The 24,158-nt window shown below is 37.8% G+C and overlaps 1 protein-coding gene across 3 annotated transcripts in view; it reads right to left on the bottom strand.

Moving 5' to 3' along the window:
* Lama2 (laminin subunit alpha 2) overlaps nt 1-24,158 on the bottom strand; it is a 549,107-nt gene that overhangs the window by 341,675 nt on the left and 183,274 nt on the right. For all 3 annotated transcript variants that reach the window (XM_013110210.3, XM_013110209.3, XM_005065788.4), the window contains exon 5: nt 2,697-2,876. In XM_013110210.3, the coding sequence (XP_012965664.1) occupies nt 2,697-2,876 (180 nt within the window). The remainder of the gene's footprint in view (nt 1-2,696; nt 2,877-24,158) is intronic.

Below are 24,158 nucleotides of genomic sequence, written 5' to 3'. Positions count from 1 at the left end.
AATGAACATGTATCTGAGCTCCCTGACTAAAAATTATTTATTATTCTAAATATTTCTTTGTATTTCTACTCTTCTTTTAGTTTTGCTATATGTATATAGTATCTTGTAAAATATTTTTATCACCTTAGGTTTTTTGTTTAAACTAGACTTTGAACTAATGGAACATGTTCAGAAGTTTAGGTATCTACAAAAAAAAAGAACAACAAGGATGACACCAACTGGCAAATTAAGCAATAGTGGAGAGACTATCTTAAATGCCCCTCCATGATAATGATTTTGACATCTATCTTACATACTATCCTAGAACCTCGATCCAGTGACTGACAGAAGCAGAGGCAGACACCCACAGCTAAACACTGAACTGAACTCCTGGAACCCAGTGACAGGAGGAGTGATGAGCAAAAGGGTCAAGACGGGGCTGGTGAAACCCAGAGAAACAGCTGACCTGAACAAGGGGGACACCTTGGACCCCAGACTGCTGGCTGAGATGCCAGCATTGGACTGATCCAGACCACCTGAATGTGGGTGTCAGTGAGGAGACCTAGGCAATCTATGGGGCTTTGGGTAGTAGATTTGTATTTATCCCTGGAACACAAATGGTCTTTGGGTGTCCATCCTACAATGATGGATGCTGTCTCAATCTGGACACTTGAGGGAGGGCCTGAGGGTCTTATCAGCCCTGGGGAATGGAGTGGGGATTGGGTAGGGGGCTGGGGGAGTGGGTGGGGGGAAGTGACCATGGAGGGGAGGGAGAGGGAGCTGGGACTGACATGGGAAGCAAGCTTGTTTCTAATTTGAATATATAATAAAAAGTGTTTAAAAAAAAGAGTTATAGTTGAAGCCGATCGATCATACTTTGTCATTCAAAGCTTTCCCAAAATCTGATAAAGAACTTAATACAAGGTTAAACAAAACAAAACAAACAAACAAACAAAAACCAAAAAGTTCTCTTTACTTAACTTCATCCCTTACTGATATAGATACAAATGGAGATAATTGCTCAAGAAGCCAGTATAGTATTACTGTAGATGCTTTTAAAATTAAGAATTTTATTTTAACTGTAAGCACATATTGAGTATGAAGTGCTGAAATGTGCTATTCCATTTTCATTTGTTTAAATTTGCATGCAGTGTTCATTGAACTTGAGCACTTTCAGAAAGCATATGCAGATGGTGACTCAGACTCAAGTCTAATGCCACTGTAAATAATAAATGTGTAACACAACCCCCATGCAGTCTTGCAAAAGATGATAAAAAGAACAGTAGTTTTTTTGATGTTCCCTGATGCACTTGTCAAAGAAGAATAAATTTCACAACAATATTGTTCAGACTTTTTCATGCTAAAAATAAAATTAAAGGTGATCTTTTTCTCAATATGTGAAGAATCCAAACAGTGTTAAGAAATAATGATTACTTCTGCATAAGGCAATTGACAATCTGGTGAAATATAATACAATGTAAAATTGCTTCAAGTTTGGAAAATAAAAGGCACTAGAACGGTTAACATATGTTGTCTGGAGATAATTAAAACTTTGGTAGTTATTCTATGATGGTGGAGAGGGTAAGCTTAGATAGTAGATTACTCAATGAAGAGAGAAAACAGGCAAAGACTGATGAGGAACAGTAACACTCAGCTTACTGTGTCATCAGTAGGTAGGTGGTGGCAGTGATCTGATCTTCATATTCTAGATCTAAGTGTTCTTCTGTCAGGTTCAATTTCACCCTACTGTTCCCTTTCTTACAGGTACCTCCATGTGTACAGTACAGCATTTTTTTGTTAGCATGGCTGTCCCTTTCGATTCAAGACTGAATTTAGACTATTATAATAGCTTGGTTGGGTGGGGACAGACACTAAGCAAATTCATTGTTAGAGTATGGAGTACATAGGGAGGAGTTGGGCAGAATCAAAATTAGGAACAGCAAGCTGGGCTGATCATCCTTCTCATAACAACCTCAAAAATTTCTATTTGTTTGATATTGAAAGAAAATAACCTTTGGCTTTGGTTGTCAAAGATCTGTTGATAGGATGCTAAAACTTTTGTTTACTTCTGTTAATTTTATTCATAAAGAATAAAAGCAGTATGTAGAATCATCTTCTCCATTGGCAGGGCTTTTTTTTAAATTTTGTGGTTCATGTATCATTAATGGAGACAGAATATTTGATGAGATATCATGGTCTTTGGACCAGCAATATTGACATTTCTGAAAATTTCTATGATTGTAGAATCTCAGTTCTGCTCTTTACCTACTGAATTAGAATATGGTTTCCATGAGAACACCAGATATGTGTATGGTAAATATATAAAATATATTTCTTCTTGTGGGCTATGGCCTAAAGTGTTTCAAAGCCCCTGTACTTTGACAAGTAGCAGCTCAGAGCCAATTATAAAAACACAGATCACCTAAAGTGACAGAAACTAATGCAGTGTTTTAAGAACATTATGAACAAGATATTATGATCCCCATTTTACAAAAGATGAAATTAAAGTTGAAAAATGTTGAAGGGCTTGATAAATTCTGTGTAATTAATAATTAACAGAGCTTAGATTTGGACAAAGGAGAGTGTTCTGGGTTTTAAAGTGTCTAATGATAAATGTTCCTACAAATCACAGAACAATATTTCTCTAGATCCTTCATCGAGTATTAAGAATATGGGTATGATGGCATTCAGGCTGCAGTGTTATTCCCAACACTTACTCTTCTTGTGACAATGGGGTCGATTTCTCTGGGGTCTTTGTGAGCAAACATCATCAAATCGGCATTCAGGGTGCGTATCCGCTGAAATCTCAGGCGAATATAGCGCGCAGAGGTGAATTCCAGGAGTTCAGGGGAGGGATCATCGGCACTTGGTCTCCCATTAATCAATGAAATGTGAATCTACATGAAGCAGAAAATGATTTACATGGTTAGTTTTCTTCCTGCTTTCCCCACATGGCAGATGCAGGCTTGTGTTCACACATCCAAGTGTGGCAAAGTGATGTAGGCATTTATGGTCATTTCAATAGTTGTTCATGTAGTAGTGTTGCTTATCTGTTACATGTTACATATACTATATGCTGTACTTATTTATAATTGTCTCTTCTAAGCTCTTACTTTTCATGGCATTCCCAGAAATTAACTATTAAATCAACTATACTTTCTACAAAATTAATGTACTATATAACAAATTAAAAATTGTTATATAGTAAAAAATAAGAACACTTGCTAGGAAAATGTTAGCCATATCTGACAAAACTAGGACCCCGTCATGGATTAAAAACAATTCTGAACTTGAAAATCTCCCTATGACAAATGAAGAAGTATATTTCAGGGATGATATACAGGGCAAAAATGATAAATTTTGATGGAAACTAGATAAATCTCAGCTCCCAGACATCTCAATAGATTTGTTTTTGTTACGATTTATTTATTTTTTAGTAATTGATAGAACAAGAAGACAAAAAATCACACAAGCTATTACATACTGTAAGAAAAATGGATTGTCTGAAATTGTATTAAACCTGGATGTAACGGTGACTTCTTTTTAACAAAAATAATTTAGCACAATTGACATCAGAAGAAATACAGTTTGATCAGACCACTTTCCATGTATAAATGGACCTTCCCCAAAGCACAGATAGCTTGTGTGCTTTCACAGGACTACCTGAAGAGCAGACTATTCTTTATTTTTCCCTTATTTTTATTAGTTCCCCGAGGATCTCATACAATACATTTTTATCATATTTACTCCTCTTCTCAATCTTTTCAAATCTATCCCCATTCCCTTTCCCACCTAATTTTATATGATATATAGATTTTTTAAGTCCCTCAAGTACATTGTGCAATGCCCATTAACTCTTGTATGCCTGGCCTTCACTGGAGTGTGGCCTGCCTACCAGAGACTCTATCCCTAAACAAAATTATCTCTTGCTCCTCCAACAGGTATCAACTCCCCACAAAAGAGCAGAGAATCTACTGAAGGACAGACAAACTGTTGGTTCAAATAAAAGAACTACCATAAATAAAGGATATAGGTCTTTAGTGTTTTTAAAAATGTCTTTAAATCATAAGGGATTACAATAAATCTGAACAAAAAAAGATATGAAAAAGCATTATTTTAAAAAATAAACCAATGTAACTGGCTTATCAACTCCTGATAAAATTCTATCATTTTGAAATAAGGTAACTGCTAACTAAAAGTGAATTGCTAAACTATTTTCCCAGTGTTTAGATTGATGATGTTCCCCAATATTGAAAACACACTTTGAAGACAAGACTAGCTTTGTATGGTCATAAGTTTTACTTTTATGAAGGCAAAGTCAACTGTACAAACACCTCAAACATGAAATGGGTAACACATTTCAAAATGAGCAATGTGCCTAGTTGTTGATTTGCAATTTATCTTAGTAGAAAATAGTACAGATATTATAACATGAATGAAATGAGTATATTCAATAGATGAGTTCCCAAGTTTCTGGAATGGATCCCATTTTGGGATGTTGATGAAGGCAGTAGTAAGTCATTTAGCAGGTAGTTAGATCATAAGGGTGGCATTCTCCTGAAAGATATTAGTGCCATAATAGAAAGATACCAGAAATTTAGCTTCATCTGCACAAAGCAAGAATACAGGTCCAGATAATGCAACCCAGGAAGAGGGTTCTCACAATAATAGATGAGTGCCATGCTGACCTCTGAGCTTAGCCTGCCAGCTTCTGGAGATGTGGGAAATCTAGTTCTCCTCTTTAAGAGTCACATAGAGTGGGAGCTTACCAGCTTTCCCTCATATGGAAATGTTCGTTTAGCATTTTTTAGAACAGAGTAAAAGAAAGGAAACAATTTGTCAGTGTGAGAGTGGCTCCATAAACTAGACAACTATATGCTGAATTATGGAGAGCACTTAAAAATACTGTAATCGTTCCTTTTGTATCCCATGTAAATGGAATATTACTCATGGAATGATTCAATCATATCAAAATTGTAAAAACAAACACTGAAATTGGGTGGTGTGTTTTGAATGTACCACATACAAACACAGACATGTGCACACACCTGTGCATATGGAACTAAAATGACCAGATAACTAAAAGTGGGGGATTTGAACCGCAGTGGGAGAGTTTGGTGCAGGCTGTGTACACACTGCAGAGTCCTGACTAGGGTCAGCCTTAGAATCATCATCTGCTTTTGTAAGACAGTGTATCATCTGTGTTAATTACATTTTTTTGACAGGCAAGTCGATGAAATGTATTTCCATCCTAGAATTCTACTTTTAGATAACTCCAGAGAGCATTTTACAAACTGACTGCCAATAAACTACTTCAGTCACTGGAGAAATATAGCAAACACTGAGATGAGAAACTAATGTGATGCTACACACACACACACACACACACACACACACACACACACACAGCATACTAGACTAGGCCAAAATGGTTTTGTGATTAAAAATATGGAACATTCCAGCAAACTGAAACAAACCCTGATATTTAGTGATGCATCGATTCACTGATTTGACATGTTGGAGGGAGACAGAATGCATGCTCTCCAAAAATGCCGAACCTCACAGAACTGACTGCTGGATATCTGAAGAGTTATGTACGTTTTTGAATATTCCATAGTGTCATTTAGCAGGTGAGCAAAAGAAAGAAATGTGTTTTAAATTAAGCTGTTCTTTCTGCTTAAGGAAAAATCAACTAAATGTTCAAAGAAAGAGTAAATGATCCGTGAAGCTGTTAAAGCCAGTATCTCTTGAAGGCTAACATGGCCACCCTCAAAAGGTTAACAGTGTTCTGAAATTTGTGCCTAAATTTCTTTCCTGTCTTCCCCCCACTGCCAGATTTGAAGTGAAAGAGGAACTTATTGCATATGTTGGACTCTGGCTTCTGAGTGTCCTTAACATTTCCTTGATGTTGATGCTATGGTGATGCACGATTTGCTGTGTAAGGCTCAGTGAAGTCCTCACATTTTCTTAAAGGTGTACATGTGCTCATTTAGGTTAGCCAGCCTCAGGATAGCACCATGAAATATTCAGCAAAAGAACACTTTTCCTCACAGCTTTGCTGTGTTCATCAAGTTGCTCTGCCAAGAGATCTTGTGATCATAGCTAGTACCAAGCTGTTTCTTGGAGAAAAAAAAACAAAACCAAAAACCAGCCAGCTGTTCCTTCATGCCCTATGCTGTTTCCTTAGACTGACTCTCTCTCTCTCTCTCTCTCTCTCTCTCTCTCTCTCTCTCTCTCTCTCTCTCTCTCTCTCTCTGTCTCTGTCTCTGTCTCTCTGTCTCTCTCTCTCTCTCCTCTCTCTCTCCTCTCTCTCTTTCTCTGTGTGTATCTCTCTCTGTCTCTCTCTCTGTATCTCTCTGTCTCTCTGTCTCTGTCTCTCTCTGTCCTTTCTTCTTTCCTTTCATCTTTCTTTCCTCCCTCCATCCCTCTGCCCCTGCCTCCTTCCTTGTTTCCTTCCTTTTCTACTTTCATCTAAATTAAATCATAATTTTGATATTCCTCCCAAAACAATAGTATGTAATTTCAAGTTTACAGAATTATTTAGCATGCTTCTGACTTCCTGTGGAGGGTGTCAATCTTCAAGGAGGATGAAACAACCACTTCTGCCTTACTAAGAGGCCGTGGGAATCTTTGAAAATCCAGTGCCTTCTGTACTGATTTCTATTAAAGACATGCTGGTGGGTGGACAGTCATGTTGCCACAGGAATACATTACAACTGAAAATATCTAACTGTGGCTATCAAGTGACCTTTTAGATATTGAAACTGCTTTTCTTAGAAATGAGTTTTTATAAACTAATAAATGGGGATAGTTCATGAGAATGTTTCTTTTTATTACCAAGTAACTTCTTCAGTAGTACATTCTGATATAGTAAATGGCTCTTTTCCATTAGGTAAAGCATACTATATGCCAGTCCCCCAAAAGATAGGTAAGACCTCTCTATGTCTACCTTACTTTACTTTAAATACAATTTAAAAATATTTTATGCAGTAAATAATCAGATTTCAGCTGTCTGATAGTCTTGTCACATGCCTTTAATCCTAGCATTCAGGAGCCATAGGCAAGTGGATCTCTGTAGTTTGAGGCCAGCCTGGTCAACAGAATCAGTTCCACGACAGCCAGGGCTGTTACACAGTGTTACCCTGTCATGAAAAACAAATACAAAATCAGACTTCTACTCTGGAAAATTGCCCCTTATTATGTGACTATATCTGCTTTAGATTGCTGGAAGTGCTGAAGTTCTAATAACTGTCTCAATGACAGGAGGTTTCCATGGGAACTGGTGGACAAGAGAATGAAGAAGGTTCAGAGATTAGTGATACATATCAGAAACTCTACAGTGAGTACTGGAATGAGTGAAGTTCCAAAAGTAGCATGCTCCCTTGGAATGTTTTCAAATCCTGTTTGTATCAGCAACGTCTAAGGGTGTATCAGTGAAATAGCACGGTGAAAGGAGACTGACCCCAGGCATGCAAACAGCACACCTGTATGTACAGAATGAGATTATCTATTCACATTTGTGGCAAAGGTTTCATTCATAAAAGAATGGAAGCCATCTGGGAACCTTGTAAATCCAACCATGTCTTACAAAGATGACCTTGAACGATTAGCCTGTTTCATTTCAGGGTGTGAACTCATAAAGCATTTGCAGAACTTGGCGGAGCCATGTGAAGCTGAGGAAAAGGAGACAGTGTGGCACTTGTTGCACTGCTACTAGCACAAGGTAAAACTAGGGTTTGGCCCTCAATGGTAATTGGCTCCTTTGTGACCACAACCCCTACTTCTCCAAATTCCCTCCATTCCATGGCACCTGCTCCCATAGTCACCAATGGCCTCCACATCATTTGCTAAAATGACCAGTTCTCTGTCTTCATCATGACCTACTAGTAGTAACTAAAACAATTAATTGCACTATTGAGTCAGATGACAAGACACCCTGTCCTTATTTTTCTCCTACCTTGTCTGACTTTCTGTTCTGCAACTCGCTCAGTAACTCAGCTTGAGAATACCATATCTGAAAGCTCTAGGCAGAAGTGTGTCACTCCAAACTGATGTGTATTTTGGATAATTTTGAATACCTAATGTATGTTTCTGTATACCTAATGCATCTTCAAAGTGAGACCCATATTTAAAGATGAAATTAGTTTTTCATTTTGGAGTATTTCTGTTTGGGTTTGTGCATGAGGCTTCTCTTCTTAGACCTTAGCTCCTTCTAATATTAGAGTGACCTGGTTCTCCATGGTCTGCTTTTTTTCTGCTTCTTAAATATACATATAAAACCACGAAAATACATGAAACCATCACACACAAAAATTAAGCACCACCAAAGTCTACATAACTCAATGAAATATTTATACAGTTAGGATAGGTGTATAGAATGGATCATGAGGAACATTATGTTAATTTTTACACTTTAGGTATCAAATGTGTTTCGTGAACTTTTCACCACCAAAACAATGACAAATTATGCTTTACTTTTTGTCTGCTTGTTTATCTGCTCAAATCTCAGTTACTCATAGAGTCATTCCATTTTACATACCAACCACAGTTCCCTCTCGTTCCCCTCCTCCCACTCCTTTCTACCTTCCCCCAACCCACCCCCATCCACTCCTCAGAAAACTAAGGCCTTCCGTGGGGAGTCAACAGAGCCTAGCACATTCAGTTGAGGCAGGACCAACTGCCCCCCACCAAGTCTGAGCAAGGTATCCCACCACATAGAATTGGCTTCAAAAAGCCAGTTCATGCACTAGGGATATATCCTGGTCCCACTACCAGGAGTCCCACAAACAAACCAGGCTACAAAACTGTCGCCCACATGCAGAGGGCCTAGTTTGGTCCCTTGCAGGCTCCCCAGCTGTCAGTCTAGAATCTGTGAGCTCCCACAAGTCTTAGGCCCATGATGTTCAGTACCACTAGTCCTGGTGTTTTCTATATCTAGCTTCCCCAGGGATGACTTTTATGAAAGGCAGAGTGCAGACACTAATTGCCTACTTACTCAGTTTACATAGCTGCCCAGGAGAAAACCTGCTTTTCGCCCCCAGCTGTCACAGTTTCACTAAAAAGCTAACCATTCAGCTGCTTCACACCAACAGTTCAGAATCATGAGAGACTCCCACTGTTTTCTGGGAATATATATATAGCAGCCAATCACTATCTATCACTTCCACTGAAACCATCGTGGACCGCATCCCCATCGTCTTAAACCCAAGGAATTACTACTATCATCTCCCCTCTATTCTGCAGAGCAAGAGTCCTAAGACATTGGAAAGCTCTGGACTTGGTTTTTAAACTATCATAATCCCAAGCATAATGGCCAGTCTCTGGCAAAATTAAGGGCTGATTAAAAATTTTGAATGAGTAAAGTTAATGAAAATCCTAAATACTTAGTAAATTAAATTACTTTTCTATCTAAAAAAAGAACTTCTTAGAATTGTTGATGCCATTTTTCTATTAATGGGAGTATGCTATTTTCACAAAGATCAAATTAAGAGTAATAATCTTTCCTATTCCTTTAATTCTGAGTATTTTAGTTTAAGTTGTTTTAAATAAACTTTAAATATTAACCACAGTGTATTATTTCCTTTTATCATAGTTTGCTAAGCAAGTTAATATGACTTCGATATAAGCCAATTTTATTATACTTAAGTTTTCTTATGGTGTATCTTTTCTTTTTGTTATCTGAGATAAATATATAAATGTGGTTTGAGAAAGACATGATATTTTGTTTGAACTGAGGAACTGTTAACCTTGGTTTAGTCAACCAGAAAAGACTTTACCCATTGGTTACTCCCATCTTTTCAATAAATCAGTGAGCAATTATTAAGTGTGTCATTTTGAAGGAGGAATTTCTGTAAAGAAAATTAGTGGCATCTGCTTGTAAAAACGCAGATGTCCTTTCAAGGTATCAATATTCCTTCTAACCAGAGTTGGAAATATTTTTGGTAGCAAATAGCATACTAATTTAATCTAGAGAGGCTTTGATAACTATGCCACTTTTTTTGTTTTGTTTTATGAGACAGGGTTTCTCTGTATTGTTTTGGAGGCTGTTGGTCCAGCCTGGCCTTGAACTCACAGAGATCCGCCTGCCTCTGCCTCCCGAGTGCTGGGATTAAAGGCGTGCGCCACAACTGCCCAGCACTATGCCACTTCTTAAATATCCAATAAGCCAATTAAAATAACCACTTATACATAGCTGATGATTTTAGAGTTGATTAGAAAGTGATGCTTTAAAAATGAGATGTCAAAGACTGTTTGCCCCGACTTCTTTAAACAACCCATCCCAAAACAACAGGCAGATGTTAGCATAGTGAACTGCTTATCAAATATGACTGCATCATTGACAACTCTATGCTTGAATTAACACTTTTTCTTACTATCCCATAGCATGTATTTTGTTCCAGACACATACTTTGTTTCAATTGCCCTAAACTGACATTGTTTTTGAGTTATAATTCTTGCATTTGTCTTTCCTGGATGAAGGCTTTAAACAAATTCTTCACTGTCAAATCGATTGTCATTAATAAATTGAAACATAATAAGAAAATCAGCTATCTTCACAGAATATTTGTCATCCCTTCTTTTTACTTCTCTGTTGTCTAATGAAAAATCAAAATCCTGGGCCCAAACGTTTGCATGACTTATCAGCCAGTTAAAGAAAAGAATCCTTGCCTCTCATTTTGCAATGGAGTAGGTTCAGACTCTTGTTTTCTCTCCATATAAAAACAGATTTCATGGTACAGTGATTTCTATGTTCCATAGAACAGTGGAGCACACAGGAGGTCTAAATTTTCAGCAACCACATAGACCAGTCAAAGTTTCAGTTGCTTTAGGGAAACCAGTCTTTTCTCAAAGACTTTTTGTTGGGATGGTCCTGTTTTAGAATGTATCTTCTAGTCTTCCTGCTTTCAACAGCTCAATGCGCTCTAGTAAAGCATTCATTTCCAAGTCTTTTGTTAAGTATGAGCTTTGATAAGTTTCATATGAAACATGCCCTGATGGATAACCTGTAATTCATCATAATTAAATGAAACAGCATAGGCTTCTGACCGGTCATGATGTATGAAAAGAACATGAGGTGCCTGAAATTTTCAAGAGGAGAAAAACCATTACTAAATGCTCACTCCACCCCTTTCTTTAATTTCTGACCCTGAATGGTCTTTGAAATATAAGAATTCCTTTAACTTCATGTACTCTCAATTCCTTTAATATAATAAAAGTGACCTAAGTTGAAAATATTTTATTTACTTTCGTGTTTTTCTTTCTGCAATTCGGTAATATTTGCATGGATAAAAGAAGACTTGTCAAAATAGGTTTTCTCAGACTCTTTGGGGAGCTTCTCATTTACATTTTATCAAATGCAAATGCTATTGCTAAATCTTTGTGCTGTCAAGCCAAGACTATAGAGGGATACAGTTATCATGTGATCTCCACAGCCAGGAAGGAATGCAAGCAGAGCAGCTCCAGAGCAAGCCATGAGGGAAAACACCAGAAGGGAACTCTCTCACTCTCCTCAGACATTTGCATTTCTCCAAATTTTGCTTGGGTGTGTCTCAACTAGAATTGGCCTAAGAAAATAGGCTCATTATTCAACTATTCCACTGTCTTAAGTATTCAGTAGGATCTTACATGTAGAAACAGCGTCAGTTATTATATTGCAGTTACTAGATATCTGAAAACATTCCTTGTGCTCAGAATGTACTAACTGATGCAGTATTAACCCAGCTATTCCTTCCTGGGTTGGGAGTGGGGGTGGCGGTGTTATCATTTTTTAAGGAAAAGAAACACTGAATTTTAAGCAAGTATGCCCAAGTGTAACTGAGATGTGTTCTAATCCTATTCTGACCTCACTCACTGAGCACATCAGCCCATCATTACACTATCCCACATATCAGAAGCTCAATAAGCATCCAGTCCATTAATAACATCTGGTCATGTAGATACAACTAGAACATATCTACTGACAGGAAACTATTGCTGGTGGGTCTGCTCCAAGCATCTGTTCCATATTTTATAATTAGGCAGGCTTCCATACAGTTCTGAATATGATAGTCTCAATGTATTATTTCCATTTCCTCTTTATGCCTCACCCATGATTCTTTAGATTCTTTTATGGTTTGGGTTTTCCTTAATTTGCATGGGATTTGCCCTTTTGGATCTACCTATTGAGGACTGTGTGGTGAGGAATTGTTATTATGTCCAAGTCCTATTCAGACACCACTGGAACAGATTGAGAACAGACCTCTTGAAAGTAGGCAGGCTTGAGGCAGAATAGAACATGGAGGATCATTGATCTAGGGGAGAGCTACATACCCAGTAACCAATCCAACCCCCAAACACATTAATACAGTATCTCTAGTTTTTAAAAGCAAACTTTTGAGAAAATCATAAGCATAATTGCCTATTTCTTAGAATTGAGGAATGAAACTTTACTATCCAGAAATAGGCCAATTCCTAGATGTTTACTAATTTCAAATTTTCTAAATTTTTGTTAATAAATGTAATTTGTGGAGGAAGTTTCATTATATAAGTATGTCATCAAGTGAAAACACATGATAATTTACACTTTGTAACTTTCTACAAGGTAGAAAGTACTAAAACTAAGCTATATGTAGAAAAAATGTTCATATTCAAACAGCTGTGAAATTAATATGGTCTTCTTTAATACGGAGATGTATATTAGAGCAAGTCCCAAGTACAAAGAGAGTGTTCCATGACCTACATTGGTAGCACAGAACAATTACTACCCTTAAAAGTCATACAACAACACAAAGGAAGACTAAAGCAACATTTTCCTGTTTTGTTTTCAGTCCCTGTGTGAGAACACTTGTTTAAAATTAAAATAAAATTTTGGAACAGGCAGTGCAAATACTATGCCAGATCCTGTGTCACCCCATTAGAATAAAGCTTGCATGTGTGTTTGAAAGAGAAAATCAGTCTCTTTTTAGTGTCATTCCCTGATTCAAAGCCTTCTCAGAGAGAAAATATGTTCAGGCCTCACAAGTGTGCAAATGAAAATCTGAATGGATATGTTGATTTGAAGCAACATTTTGTGATGACCACTGATAATCTCAACAGATTTAAAGTTCCAAAAAGATCCTTCTAAAAACAGAAAGATGTAAGGGACTTTAAAATAAAAAGACAATACTTATATTTGGAGAAGAGTATAGATACAGCTAGCCAATGCTGAGCATGCTCACCATATTCTTGATACCTCTGACATTGTGTTTGCAAACTAGAGTCATCATCCCGCCTGACACTTGCCCGTGCCTTGTTTGAACAGCTTCCCTCTCCTCTTACTTTTATTTTCACATTATTAACTTAGGGTAGTTCCTTCTATATCTTATGTATTGTCCATCTATCTTTTATCATTTACTTACTGTATCTGTTTAGCAATTTGCTCTCAGATAAACTGTTCATCTTGAAGGAAGGCCTGTTAAGACCCAGGATGTTAAAAGGGAGATGAAACAGTGGGATGCTCTAAGGGGAAGTGAAATACTCCATGCTGAAGGGAAACTCCTTAAACTCAATAAACAAACAATTCAGTAAATTTAGGAAGTCCCTGAAACTGACCAGATTCACTAGGCCCTTTTTTTCCAGAGCATCTGTAGCTGTAAGGATGGCAGAAAGAGCCTCTCAGACAATCTGAGCTTCAAAGAGGTTCTGGGCATGTAAGCAACACAGAAGATACAGAGATGAGAGAGGTTTCCAATAAGAAGCAGAGAGCAGCTTAAGTCCCTGGAAGAAACTCAGACTGACTGAGATACTTAGAGAGGTTACTTTTCAACCTACTGAGCACCTTCAGGCTACACAGTGTGGTGCAAATTTCCAGCTTTCATGGGATGTCACCCTTCCTAGGGTAAGCTTTTTGTAATGCAGTTGTCTTTGAGTCATTTCTCCTCCTTTAAGTAACCCTTCACCTGTATTCCTCTGAGTTACCCCAACAAACCTCATTGTTTCACCAAGCTGGATATGGGTGGTATGTTTTACTTTGGTCTTTTTTGGATTCCCTATGTGGAAAATGTAGATATTTGTTCAAGTTTCCCCAGGAATAGTAAGACACATACTTGCCCTTCCTAGTTTTAATTATAAGAGAAAATCTGCATATCACTTGGTTAAGTTTCTATGCTATGATTTTCAATGTTACCCATCAAATTTCTCTACATATGGATCCAGACTATCTTTGTAGCAGAAAATTCTGGTTTTATCCTTCCTGTTTCATACTTTTTCATAGGAGAATATCATATAACATTGTGTTCCCATAACTGTTGAATGTTTTATTTTAGTGGGCTTAAGAATCAGACTCATGTGAGGGTGTAGAGATGCTAGCATCATTTCCTAGCATGGGCTTCTGTGTATGGCTAAGACTGTGTCTAGCTGTGTGCACATGTTCAGAATGTTTGATTGTTAATATCACAACAACTGGAAACAGACTTTGTCCAAAGTATGGCTTTAATACTTACTATCCTGTCTAATCATTTTAATCATCTGTGTCTGTTTCCTTTTTTTAATAAAAGATAAACACTAACAATACCTTAACCTTCTGTTGCACAGACAAAAGGAATTCATGTGAATTTATTAGAATAGTGCATAGCTCAAATGGAAAATTTGCAGCTACTTGTTTTATTGAGAATAAGAAAAACCATGAAATGGCTATGCATTTCATAGTGTTCCCCCTTTATTTCAGTTACCTATTGCCAACCTCCATTGCCTCAGACATGAGAGACAGTCGCAAAGTTTCCTCCTGCCATGGAGAAGCAACTGTAAGATGTTAATGAGTTTCGACGTCAAGGGAAGAACATGCATGAAGCTTGGCAAACACATCCTTATGTCTTTTTTTTCTTATCCATAACGAGTGTCTGTACAAACAATTAAGGGAGAAAGGAACAGAAAAATTCCAAGCTCCATCCTTCTAGGTCTGTGCTGAAAGTATTGCCCAGGGGATGGCCTGTGTACTCATCCCTTGACAAGAGGGTTCAGGGCCTGAGATCAGAGGAGATGACCAAAGACCAACACAAAAGCTTCAGGAACAAAAGGCTGTAGAATTACTAACACCTGGGCAGGAACTTGTAAGAGGAGAAAGATGAAAAAGGAAAGAACATAATGTAACAAGGGATCCTCTATAAATTTAACTTCAGACTTGAAAGGTGGCTGGGGCTGATGTATTAGTGACTTAATCACTATGATGGGCCCAGATGGCCAGAAATTCTAAATGAATGAGGTTTTGAGAGATTGTTTCACAAAGAAGTTTTATCTTCATTTTGTCCATTTTATAGAATGAATGCCAACAGTTGTGATGCCTGCCATTAGTGTTCCAAATCGAGGTTCCTCCTAATACTCTTTGCAGTGTGGATCCTAATCATTTATTTACTAAGCTAGCTGGCTGTTGGCTTGCTGCCCTCTGACATCTGTAAGGCTCCAGCAGATCTTGAGTCCTTTCAGAGAACCAGAGTGCACACAGGGACTTTGCCTCCCACACAAGCAGAAGATGAAGTTTTCTGCCGATTTACTAAGTACACAGTGTTCTTGTTCTTTTTCTGGCCTCTAACTAATAATTGACCGCAGGAAGCTGCTGGGCCATGTCCTCAAAAGAAGCTCAGAAACAGCTCACACTGTTGGTTAGCTAGTGGGGGGCAGGACAGGCTGAAACTTGGGGTCTTGTTTTCTACCAGGACCTGTGCAGAATTACAAATAGTTTGAAACATTAACACTTGAAGGGAAAAAATGAATAAGCTGCTGATTGGTGGTCATTGATCATTTTTTTTGTAAGTAATTCATCTAAAGGAGACATTGTTACACAACATTTCTTTTCTTTTTCCTCTTGATAAACAGGGTGTGAATGAAAGGTAAAGGGAATAAAGGATTTAATCAATCATCCAGGGGCCAGGGTAGAATTGCTTTCTTGTATACATTTGCTGCCAAGTTCACAGTCTCAGGTTTGTTTTCAATTATTTGTAATATGTTTTCCCAGAAGAATTTATAATAGGCTGTTTAGTCACTGTTCCCTTTTCTTTTAATGACCAAAGCACAACTGTTCCTCCTCAGCCCAAAGCAAGGCAGGTAAATTAGGAAATTGTTATGGATGTTGCTCTTGGTCTTTAGAGATTTTGTGTTTGTTTTTATTCTAAAGTGGCTCCAGTGAGATCAGGGACAGGACTATCTCCCTGTGTTTTTTTTTCCCTTTGTTCCTATTACCTCACTTCCCAGATAAGAAGTCCATAATAACAAGTTGCTTAGGAAAAACAAAATGATCCTATGTCCAGGTTACAGGATGTGGCTCTTGCCCTTCTAACACCTTTAATTGTAAGCCAGTGAATAATTACTGCCTAAATACAATGCTTCTAGCATCTGAGTATCACCTGTGTGGGCAATCTCCAGTTCCCCAGTAGCTTCCGCCCTAGGTTGTCTTGTCCCTCACCAGCAGCATGACAGCCATCCTCAGGCTGACTCAGATGCAAGGGTGCAAAGGACGACAGTCTCACAGCAAGGAGGAGCTCTAACTTGCTGGTTCACTAAGCATGGCAGCTCTGACACCCCGTTCACAGCAGACAGTGACCTGTACACCTGTGGGGACATGATATCTCGCCTCCTCCTGTTCTAAACATTTCACTATGTCTTTAGGTCCAGAGATCGCAAAGGTCATGCTATGCTTCTTGTCTTTATCCACAGTGAAACTGGATGCACCCCTTGGGAACGAGCTCTAAAAACAATCTCAGGCCTCTGATACTGCCAGCGTCGGCTGGATTTCCTATGTCAGATTTCTGAAACTATTATCAACAGTTAGTACCTTCTTTCCATTCCTGAAAATTCATTTCCATTTCTCTTCCTAGCCATAATTAAGCCCTCTGATTGCAACATCACAGCATTCTCCCACCCTTTGTCTATCTGCTTCAGCTGGAGTAACCCTACAACCTAAATGCTGTCTTTATGCATGTTTCAAGTTCCCTAATTTCATCTCTAAGTATACAGATTTGAAAATGAAATGTAACTTATTTTTTATCTCTGAAGGAGTGCAGAATTCTCTTTTCACTTGGGTATCTTTCCCCATATTTATATATCCCCTTCCTCGCAGAATGTGAAATGATATGATGACACCAACGATAAGAGACAAATGACTCTTACACATTACAGACATCATCAGTGGCATATATAGTTTGTAGAAAAGTACACATAAACTACCCTAAATTCCATTTCTTCCTTAGGTAAAGAGACAAACATATATGTAGGTCAACAAATTCAAAAACAATTTTAAAAGTAATGCCCTAGAGTTTGTCAAGTGGATATTGCTCATTACAAATAATTATTTGAAGTTATTATAAAAGAACTGACTTGTATCAATTTTTTTAATTCAACCATATTTTTCTTTAGTTGGGAAGTGACAGGAGGAAGACTATTTCAAGAACAAAAAGTATTTGAGGAAAGGAAATAGAGCATATATATAAAAGATCAGGTCAAAACAGAACCTGAAATTGGAGGAAGCTTCATGGAGCCGGGGTGCAGTTACACCCTCATTACCCACAATTCCAGAGCATAGCTGAGCTTCAGGACCTTTAAGATTATCATAGGCAGGCACTGGTAAACACTGAATGTTTAAGTAAAGAATGGTAACAAAGCCCATTCACTCAAAACACTGGTTCTCTTTTAGCAGCCACCTTTCTCTTTAACTTTAACTTAGTCTCAATTACTTGTGGTCAGCCATGGTCCAAGTAGATTACAGACCTTCCAAGGCAGACATCTACACACTGTTATTTAGTGCATTGCTATTAATGCTGTAAGTTAATTATTATTACTGAACACTCATTGTTCCTAATTTACTGATAGATACTATCTCAGATCTGGATGCATGGGCATATACAGAGGATTTTGATTGTTGGGTTCTGTCCTTTGTTTTAGGTACCTTCTTGGGATTTTAGAATGTCACTTGTAGAAAATGGGGTCTTCAGGATGAAACCAAATCCTTTCCTTCTACTGAAGACTGAAAATAATTTATCACAGAGGATATTAATGTACCCATGTTATATATTTGAAAAAGTGATTTAGAATTTGAAAACACCGGTTGAGATATGTGATGTGCTTTATCTTAAGTTTAAAACCATATTGCGAATTATTTTTCTTTTTAAAAAGATTTATTTTTTAGCTATGTGTGAAGGGTCAGTACTACTTACTTCAGAGGTAAGAAGAAGGTGTTAGATCCTCTGGAGCTGGACTTTAGGTGGTTATAAGCTGGGTGGGTGCTAGGAACAGAATTCAGGTCCTTTATGGATGTACGACATGCCCTTAACCACATAGCTTTTATGCAGCACCACATATCATATTCGAATTTCATTTTATGTTATAAATTGCTTTAAATTTTTCCAACTTGTCTTTCCAGCCACTTTTCAAGAAGGGATATTCTAAGACCCCTAGGAGTTACTTTTCATGCCGTGAAAAGCAAAGAGGTTAACACAAATTTTTACACACAATCTTTTCACATAAAGTCTCATTTCTAGAAAGTAATAAGTCCTATTTATCACATGGCTTGCTGGGTTATGTTGACAACCTTTGCTTCCTTTAAATATGAGAATTGAAGAATAGTCCCACATAGGTGGGACACCTGCCCTGCCCTCCTGGATTGTAGAAAAGATGGTGTTTGCTTTCAGGGGAACATCTCTTTGACAACTTGAAATGCTAAATATGTTTTTTTCATTTCCGTGACACTAAATACCCATAAAGTAATGAACATTGACAACTATCTACATCAGTTTGACCCGTGTGTTGGGTATCACACATGACATAAATTAAACATAAAAAATAAGTGGTTTTGAAGTCTGGCTCATCATGACAGAAAAAAAATACTTCATTATTTCAATATATAAAATTCTACATGAAAGTCTTTCAAAATACCATGTAGTTAAAAACAGCTATCTCTCAATGTTTACATGTACAAGCAAAAGCCAAAATTAAAAGTTGTTTATGAATAACCAGTGTTAAAAGAGGCTGTCAGGTAGTGAATCTAAGTCTAATAGTCAAACATTTTACACATTTGAACTGAGTTTCTTCAAATATTCTATGCTACTGTGATACATCCTTAAATGTAATGATAAATCCCTCAGCATGTAAGATCTGATAGATAACTAAGGGTATTACACTCATTTGTCTTTGTTTAATGTATACCAAGGCTTGTCACATCTTTCTTTATATATCTAGAGCCAGTTACCTTCTCCTTATAAGGTTCTTGAGTAACTGTTTCACTTTCTCATATATCTAAAGGAATTAGTTAACTGTTCACCACTTGTGCATACATCACACCAAACTCAAGCACATTATTCTCAGATTGGTATTTCACAACCAAGAGGCTCCAAAACACCTACAAAGTTGTTGTGAGGAATTTCATCCTAAATGATGGGCTTTGAATTTTAAGGTAGTAGTTTCTCTGTGACATATAAAGGATTACCTTCCCTTCTCAGGGCTAGAACACTACCTTCATAAAATCGGTCTCCTGGTTTTCAATTCCCTGAATCTTGCTGATTCCAGATCACTGTAGAGTGTCTGTTTACCCTCAGCATGATGCTGAATAGATCCTTCATGTTCAACAAACCCAAACTGGACTCCTGTGCTCACAATCAAAATTCTCAGGAAGCCCAGTCTTCCTCGGTTGCTTTGACAGTAGGTAAATCTTTATAGTTGCTCAGGACAAAGCCAGGGACTCATCTTTTGGGCGTCTCATCTCCTAATACTCCATGGGAAAGTCATCAACACATCCCCTTGGCAGATTTCCTTAGTCAGGAAATCCTACTGGCTGTACTTCCAGGTGTCTATTCCACTCAGTCATTTCTTACACCTCGCTGCTGTGGGCTGCACTCTGACCTACTATCATCTATCCTCTGAACAGATGCCCAAGTCTCCTAATGCTCTCCTGCTTCCACCTCTCCTTCCTGCCTCCAACATCATTGACCCAGAACAGCTGGAGTAAGAAGGGGGGGAGGAGTGTGAGGAATGATGTTTATTTACTGAAAGTTGTTTTTATGAGAGCCAAACATGATCTGCTTTTGGACCGTGCTGTCCTACATATGACTAGCCTGTCTGTGTCAAATTGGTGAATGACATGACGGGTAAAGTATGTTTTCAAAAGCCTTTTGAAAATATTTAAAGGACTGTGAGAGTCTGAGATTTCATCCTATTTTCAGAAAGATAGCTGATACAGGTTTGTGGATTCTGGGAGGGCACTTGCAGACTCTAAATCAGGGACGAAGATCATTAGTACTCAAGCCAGGGAAGCAGCCCTGCCAGTTCCCAGAGATGCACATTCCAGAGCAAGCCAGAGACAGGGCCAGCTGTGTCTGACCTCACTGTGAGCAACAGGAGATGACTCCTGACTCTAAGAGCTGACTCGTTATCTTGCATATGGTGGCTGGTGCTTAACCCTCCCTCTGGATGGAGACTCTTAAATCCTTCTTCCCAAGTTTATCTGCTCTTTGTCTCTAAGAGATGCTGTCTATGCCTTCCAAGTCTGCTGCTCTGTAAACATCTACAAAAGATTGTCTGGGCCAAAGATGATTCACTCTGGTTTCAAAACTTACAACCAGTTTGCCAAGGATTCTAAGTTCATGTGTAACCTTTTAGAGCTCAATTATTAGCCGGAATGCTTCTGAGAGACACTGCATGAATGCCAGGGCTTCCTGTGGCAGTAACATTTTTAAAAGCAGGAATCCATATTTGCCCTTTCAAAAATAAAACACTCTATGGTGTGTTAGTTAACAAAAATGTAGTGAATACAACACCACAAGTACACTGTTGCTTACACACTGAAGCTCTGCCAGAATCATCTGTACCATAAACATGACCATAGCTATCCAAACTTTCTTCTCACCTTCCTTATTTATATTTTATGATAGAAAAATGTGACCAGAGAGCTTCTGTGATAGCTAGCTTTTTAATATGCATGGGAACAGTTAACTCCTAGCATGTTATGCTAAGTAGATCTCCTCTTATGAACCTTTGTATTCTTTTTCCAATCCTTCTTCTTACCCTACTTCCATAAACCCTGGAAGCCACCCATCCACTCTAGGCTTCTATGAATTTTGACTTTTAGACTCCACATATAATGGAGTCTAAAACTATTTGTCATGTTGCATCTGGATTTGTTTTGTTTATGTGTCTTCTGGTTTCAAATATGCTATGACTCATTGGATTACTTTCTTTATAAAGACTGAACAATATTCTTCTGGAGGTAGTATATTTTCCTATTCATCCACAGACGAGTATTTGCATTGCCTCTATGTTTTGGCTACTTATTACGACTAATTCTAAAAAGAATACTGGAGTCTAGCTGTCACATTGAAATGCTAATTTAATTTCCCTAGAAGTACAATTTTAAACATTAGAAAAATTTCTCTTATTTTGTTATTAGGTGCTCCAGCCTACCTGCTACCAATAATTTAAATTCTTATTTAATTCTCAGGGGTTTGAAGGTATTACTATGTTCTCTATTTTTGCAGGTGAGAAAAGGTAAGAAGAAGTTAAAATTTAACCAAGAACAAGAGACCTGTCCCTGGACAGGAAATCCCTGTCCAGCAAATTGGTCATGACTTATTTTGACAACAGTAAAGTTCATCTACACCCAGGTGAGTAGACAGGAAAGACACCTATGTGTGTTGCTGCTAATGCTGAGTCAGGAAGCCTCTCTTAAAGTAGCAGAGAGCCTCTGCTTGCCTCTAGCAAACAGAACCCACCCGAGAAAATGCTGCTACTAAGATACCTTGTTTGACTTTGCTTTTTTGTTGTTGTTTGGTTTTTAGAATCCCTTTTTGATGTGGAAATTTTGGCCTAACGTGTGGGCACTGTATTATTAACTATAGTTATTATTGATAACTGTTTTGTTATATATAATTTTACTATGTTAAAATTAAAACTGTAGTATCCAAATGGGTCAAGGATACCACAAGAAAACTCACAGAATCAACTAACCTGGGATAATAGGGATCACAGAGATTGAACCAACAACCAGGGAGTCCATATGGGAGTGACCTAGGCCCTCTACTTACATGTTACAGTTGTGCAGCTTGGTCCTCTTGTGGGAATCCCAACAGTGGGAACTGGGGCTGTCTCCTACTTTTTTTTACTGGTTTTTGAGACCCTACTCCTCATACTGAGTCATCTTGCTCAGCCTTATTACTGTGAGGAGACACACAGTGTTTTGTTGATACTCATGGGATTCCTGCCCTTTCCTAAACCCAGGAGGAGCAGTTTGGGCGGGAACAGATAGGATGGGGAGCTGGGACTAGGAGAGAGGAGAGAGGGGAAACTGGACCTGTATATATGTTTGTGTGTATATGCATATATAAATATATTTATATACACATATATACATATAAAATATATACACATATGTAAAGAAAATATACACACATATAAAGAAAATTATATATGCATAAGAATAGCCCATGCTAAATTAAAGTATACAGGTCAAACCAAAATGTAGTGGTAAACAACACCAGAGGGCATAAAAACTGAAACTATATTTACCAAGGATGTTGGTGTCCTCAAAGAGATTTTTAAATGTGTTTCTTTTGAACTTTAAAATCTTCCAATTTTAGAAAACTGAGTAGATAAACATCTCAAAACAGAGCAAGTACAATGATGAGGATGATTCATTTGTTGTTATAAGTTCTCTGTAAATAATTATTTCTGGAAATACATCCCAAGCCCACCATCAGTGAGGAACAATTGGGAGGGAGGTCTCTGAGGTCTCAGCAGGAACCTCCTGGCTAATGCACATTCCCACCCATTATGACAAGACCACAGGGCTCTGGACAATTTAACTTCGGATCCTGTTAATCATTTCAGTATTCACAAAGCTTCTTTGCAAACCCTAGCTGAAGGGGAATACTGATGCAAGTGGATTAAAAATATCTTTTCCATTCAATTAAAAGCAACAAAGGAGTAGGGTCCCAAAAGCCAAGAAGAGACACTGGATGCTTCCAGACTTTCCACAGTCATCAACCAAGATTTCTCTCCTTCTTTTGTCTCAAAAACAATAGCAGAAGACAGTCCAGATCTGAAGTGACTAATGTCCTGGAAGATTTTACAACCCACCATGAACAGTCAGACTAAAGAGTCATAGCGTGATTGCATGAGAGAGGATAAGGGAGCCTTTCAACCAAGCAGGACCAGTAATAACTACCATGTCATGAAAGAGAAAGGGCTGGCATCTCAAGCCGGAAGATCACACCCAGACTCCAGATGTTTAAGCTATACTCATCATTGTCCTTTAGTATTGGTCATAGAACTGTTCCACTTTCCTTTATTTGTTTAACTCTAAAATCTTTGACCCACTCATTTTTTAAAATTATAGGATAACTACACATTTCTGCTCAGCCTGATCCTCAGAAGAGGCCTATAAATTCAACTGAAAATGTGTCAACTTTAGGACAGCTTTTATGAGCAACTCCACACCAGTGGAACAAAGTTCTTCTATTTGATCTCATTCCATTTTGACTTTCATATTTTTATAGATGATGAACTTTAAAACGACACAAATATTTACATTATGGATTTTTCATTGTTTCTAAAAGGCTCAAAACATTTCAACCTCCACTTTACACCCTAGCTTATTACACTGGTGATTGTAATTCAAATGGAAGTTTAGATACTTGAACCATTTTTATCTTTGACCATTGTGGGAGGTTGAGGACTGGATCCAAATATTTTTCTGAACGTCTTAGGTTGAAATATCTTGAATTCAAAACATTCTTGATCTATTTCCTATATAGTGTTGACAATTTCTGGTTATAAATTTTTTGCTTTCTGACACTGGTGGATGGATATTGGAAAACATACTCTAAGCTTTTTTTGAGTTGATAGCACAAGTGTAGCTAGAACCCACATAAACTACAATTTCTATTAATTAAACTATGACAACTTCTATGTTCCTAATCATATTGCTTCTCACTTTGTTATGTGTCAGTGTTCACCCATAATAAAATATGCATATGTTCTTCAACCAAACTTACTTACTGAAACATTTATGGGCAAACAGAAATATATGTGTGCAAGATGTCCATTCCAGCATGGGTTATAATCATGAAAAGCTGAAAATGACATGAAGTACCGTCAAAGGAATATGGAGTAATACATTATAAGATACCAGCACTGTAGAATAAAGTAACATTTATGTTTTAAATTACAGCAAGGTGTCATCCTAG

The sequence above is a fragment of the Mesocricetus auratus genome, unplaced genomic scaffold, assembly GCF_017639785.1.
Source record: "Mesocricetus auratus isolate SY011 unplaced genomic scaffold, BCM_Maur_2.0 Super-Scaffold_100018, whole genome shotgun sequence".
Lineage (NCBI taxonomy): Eukaryota > Metazoa > Chordata > Mammalia > Rodentia > Cricetidae > Mesocricetus > Mesocricetus auratus.
Note: the sequence above shows the minus strand (reverse complement) of the source record. Positions and strands in the feature narration are given on the sequence as shown.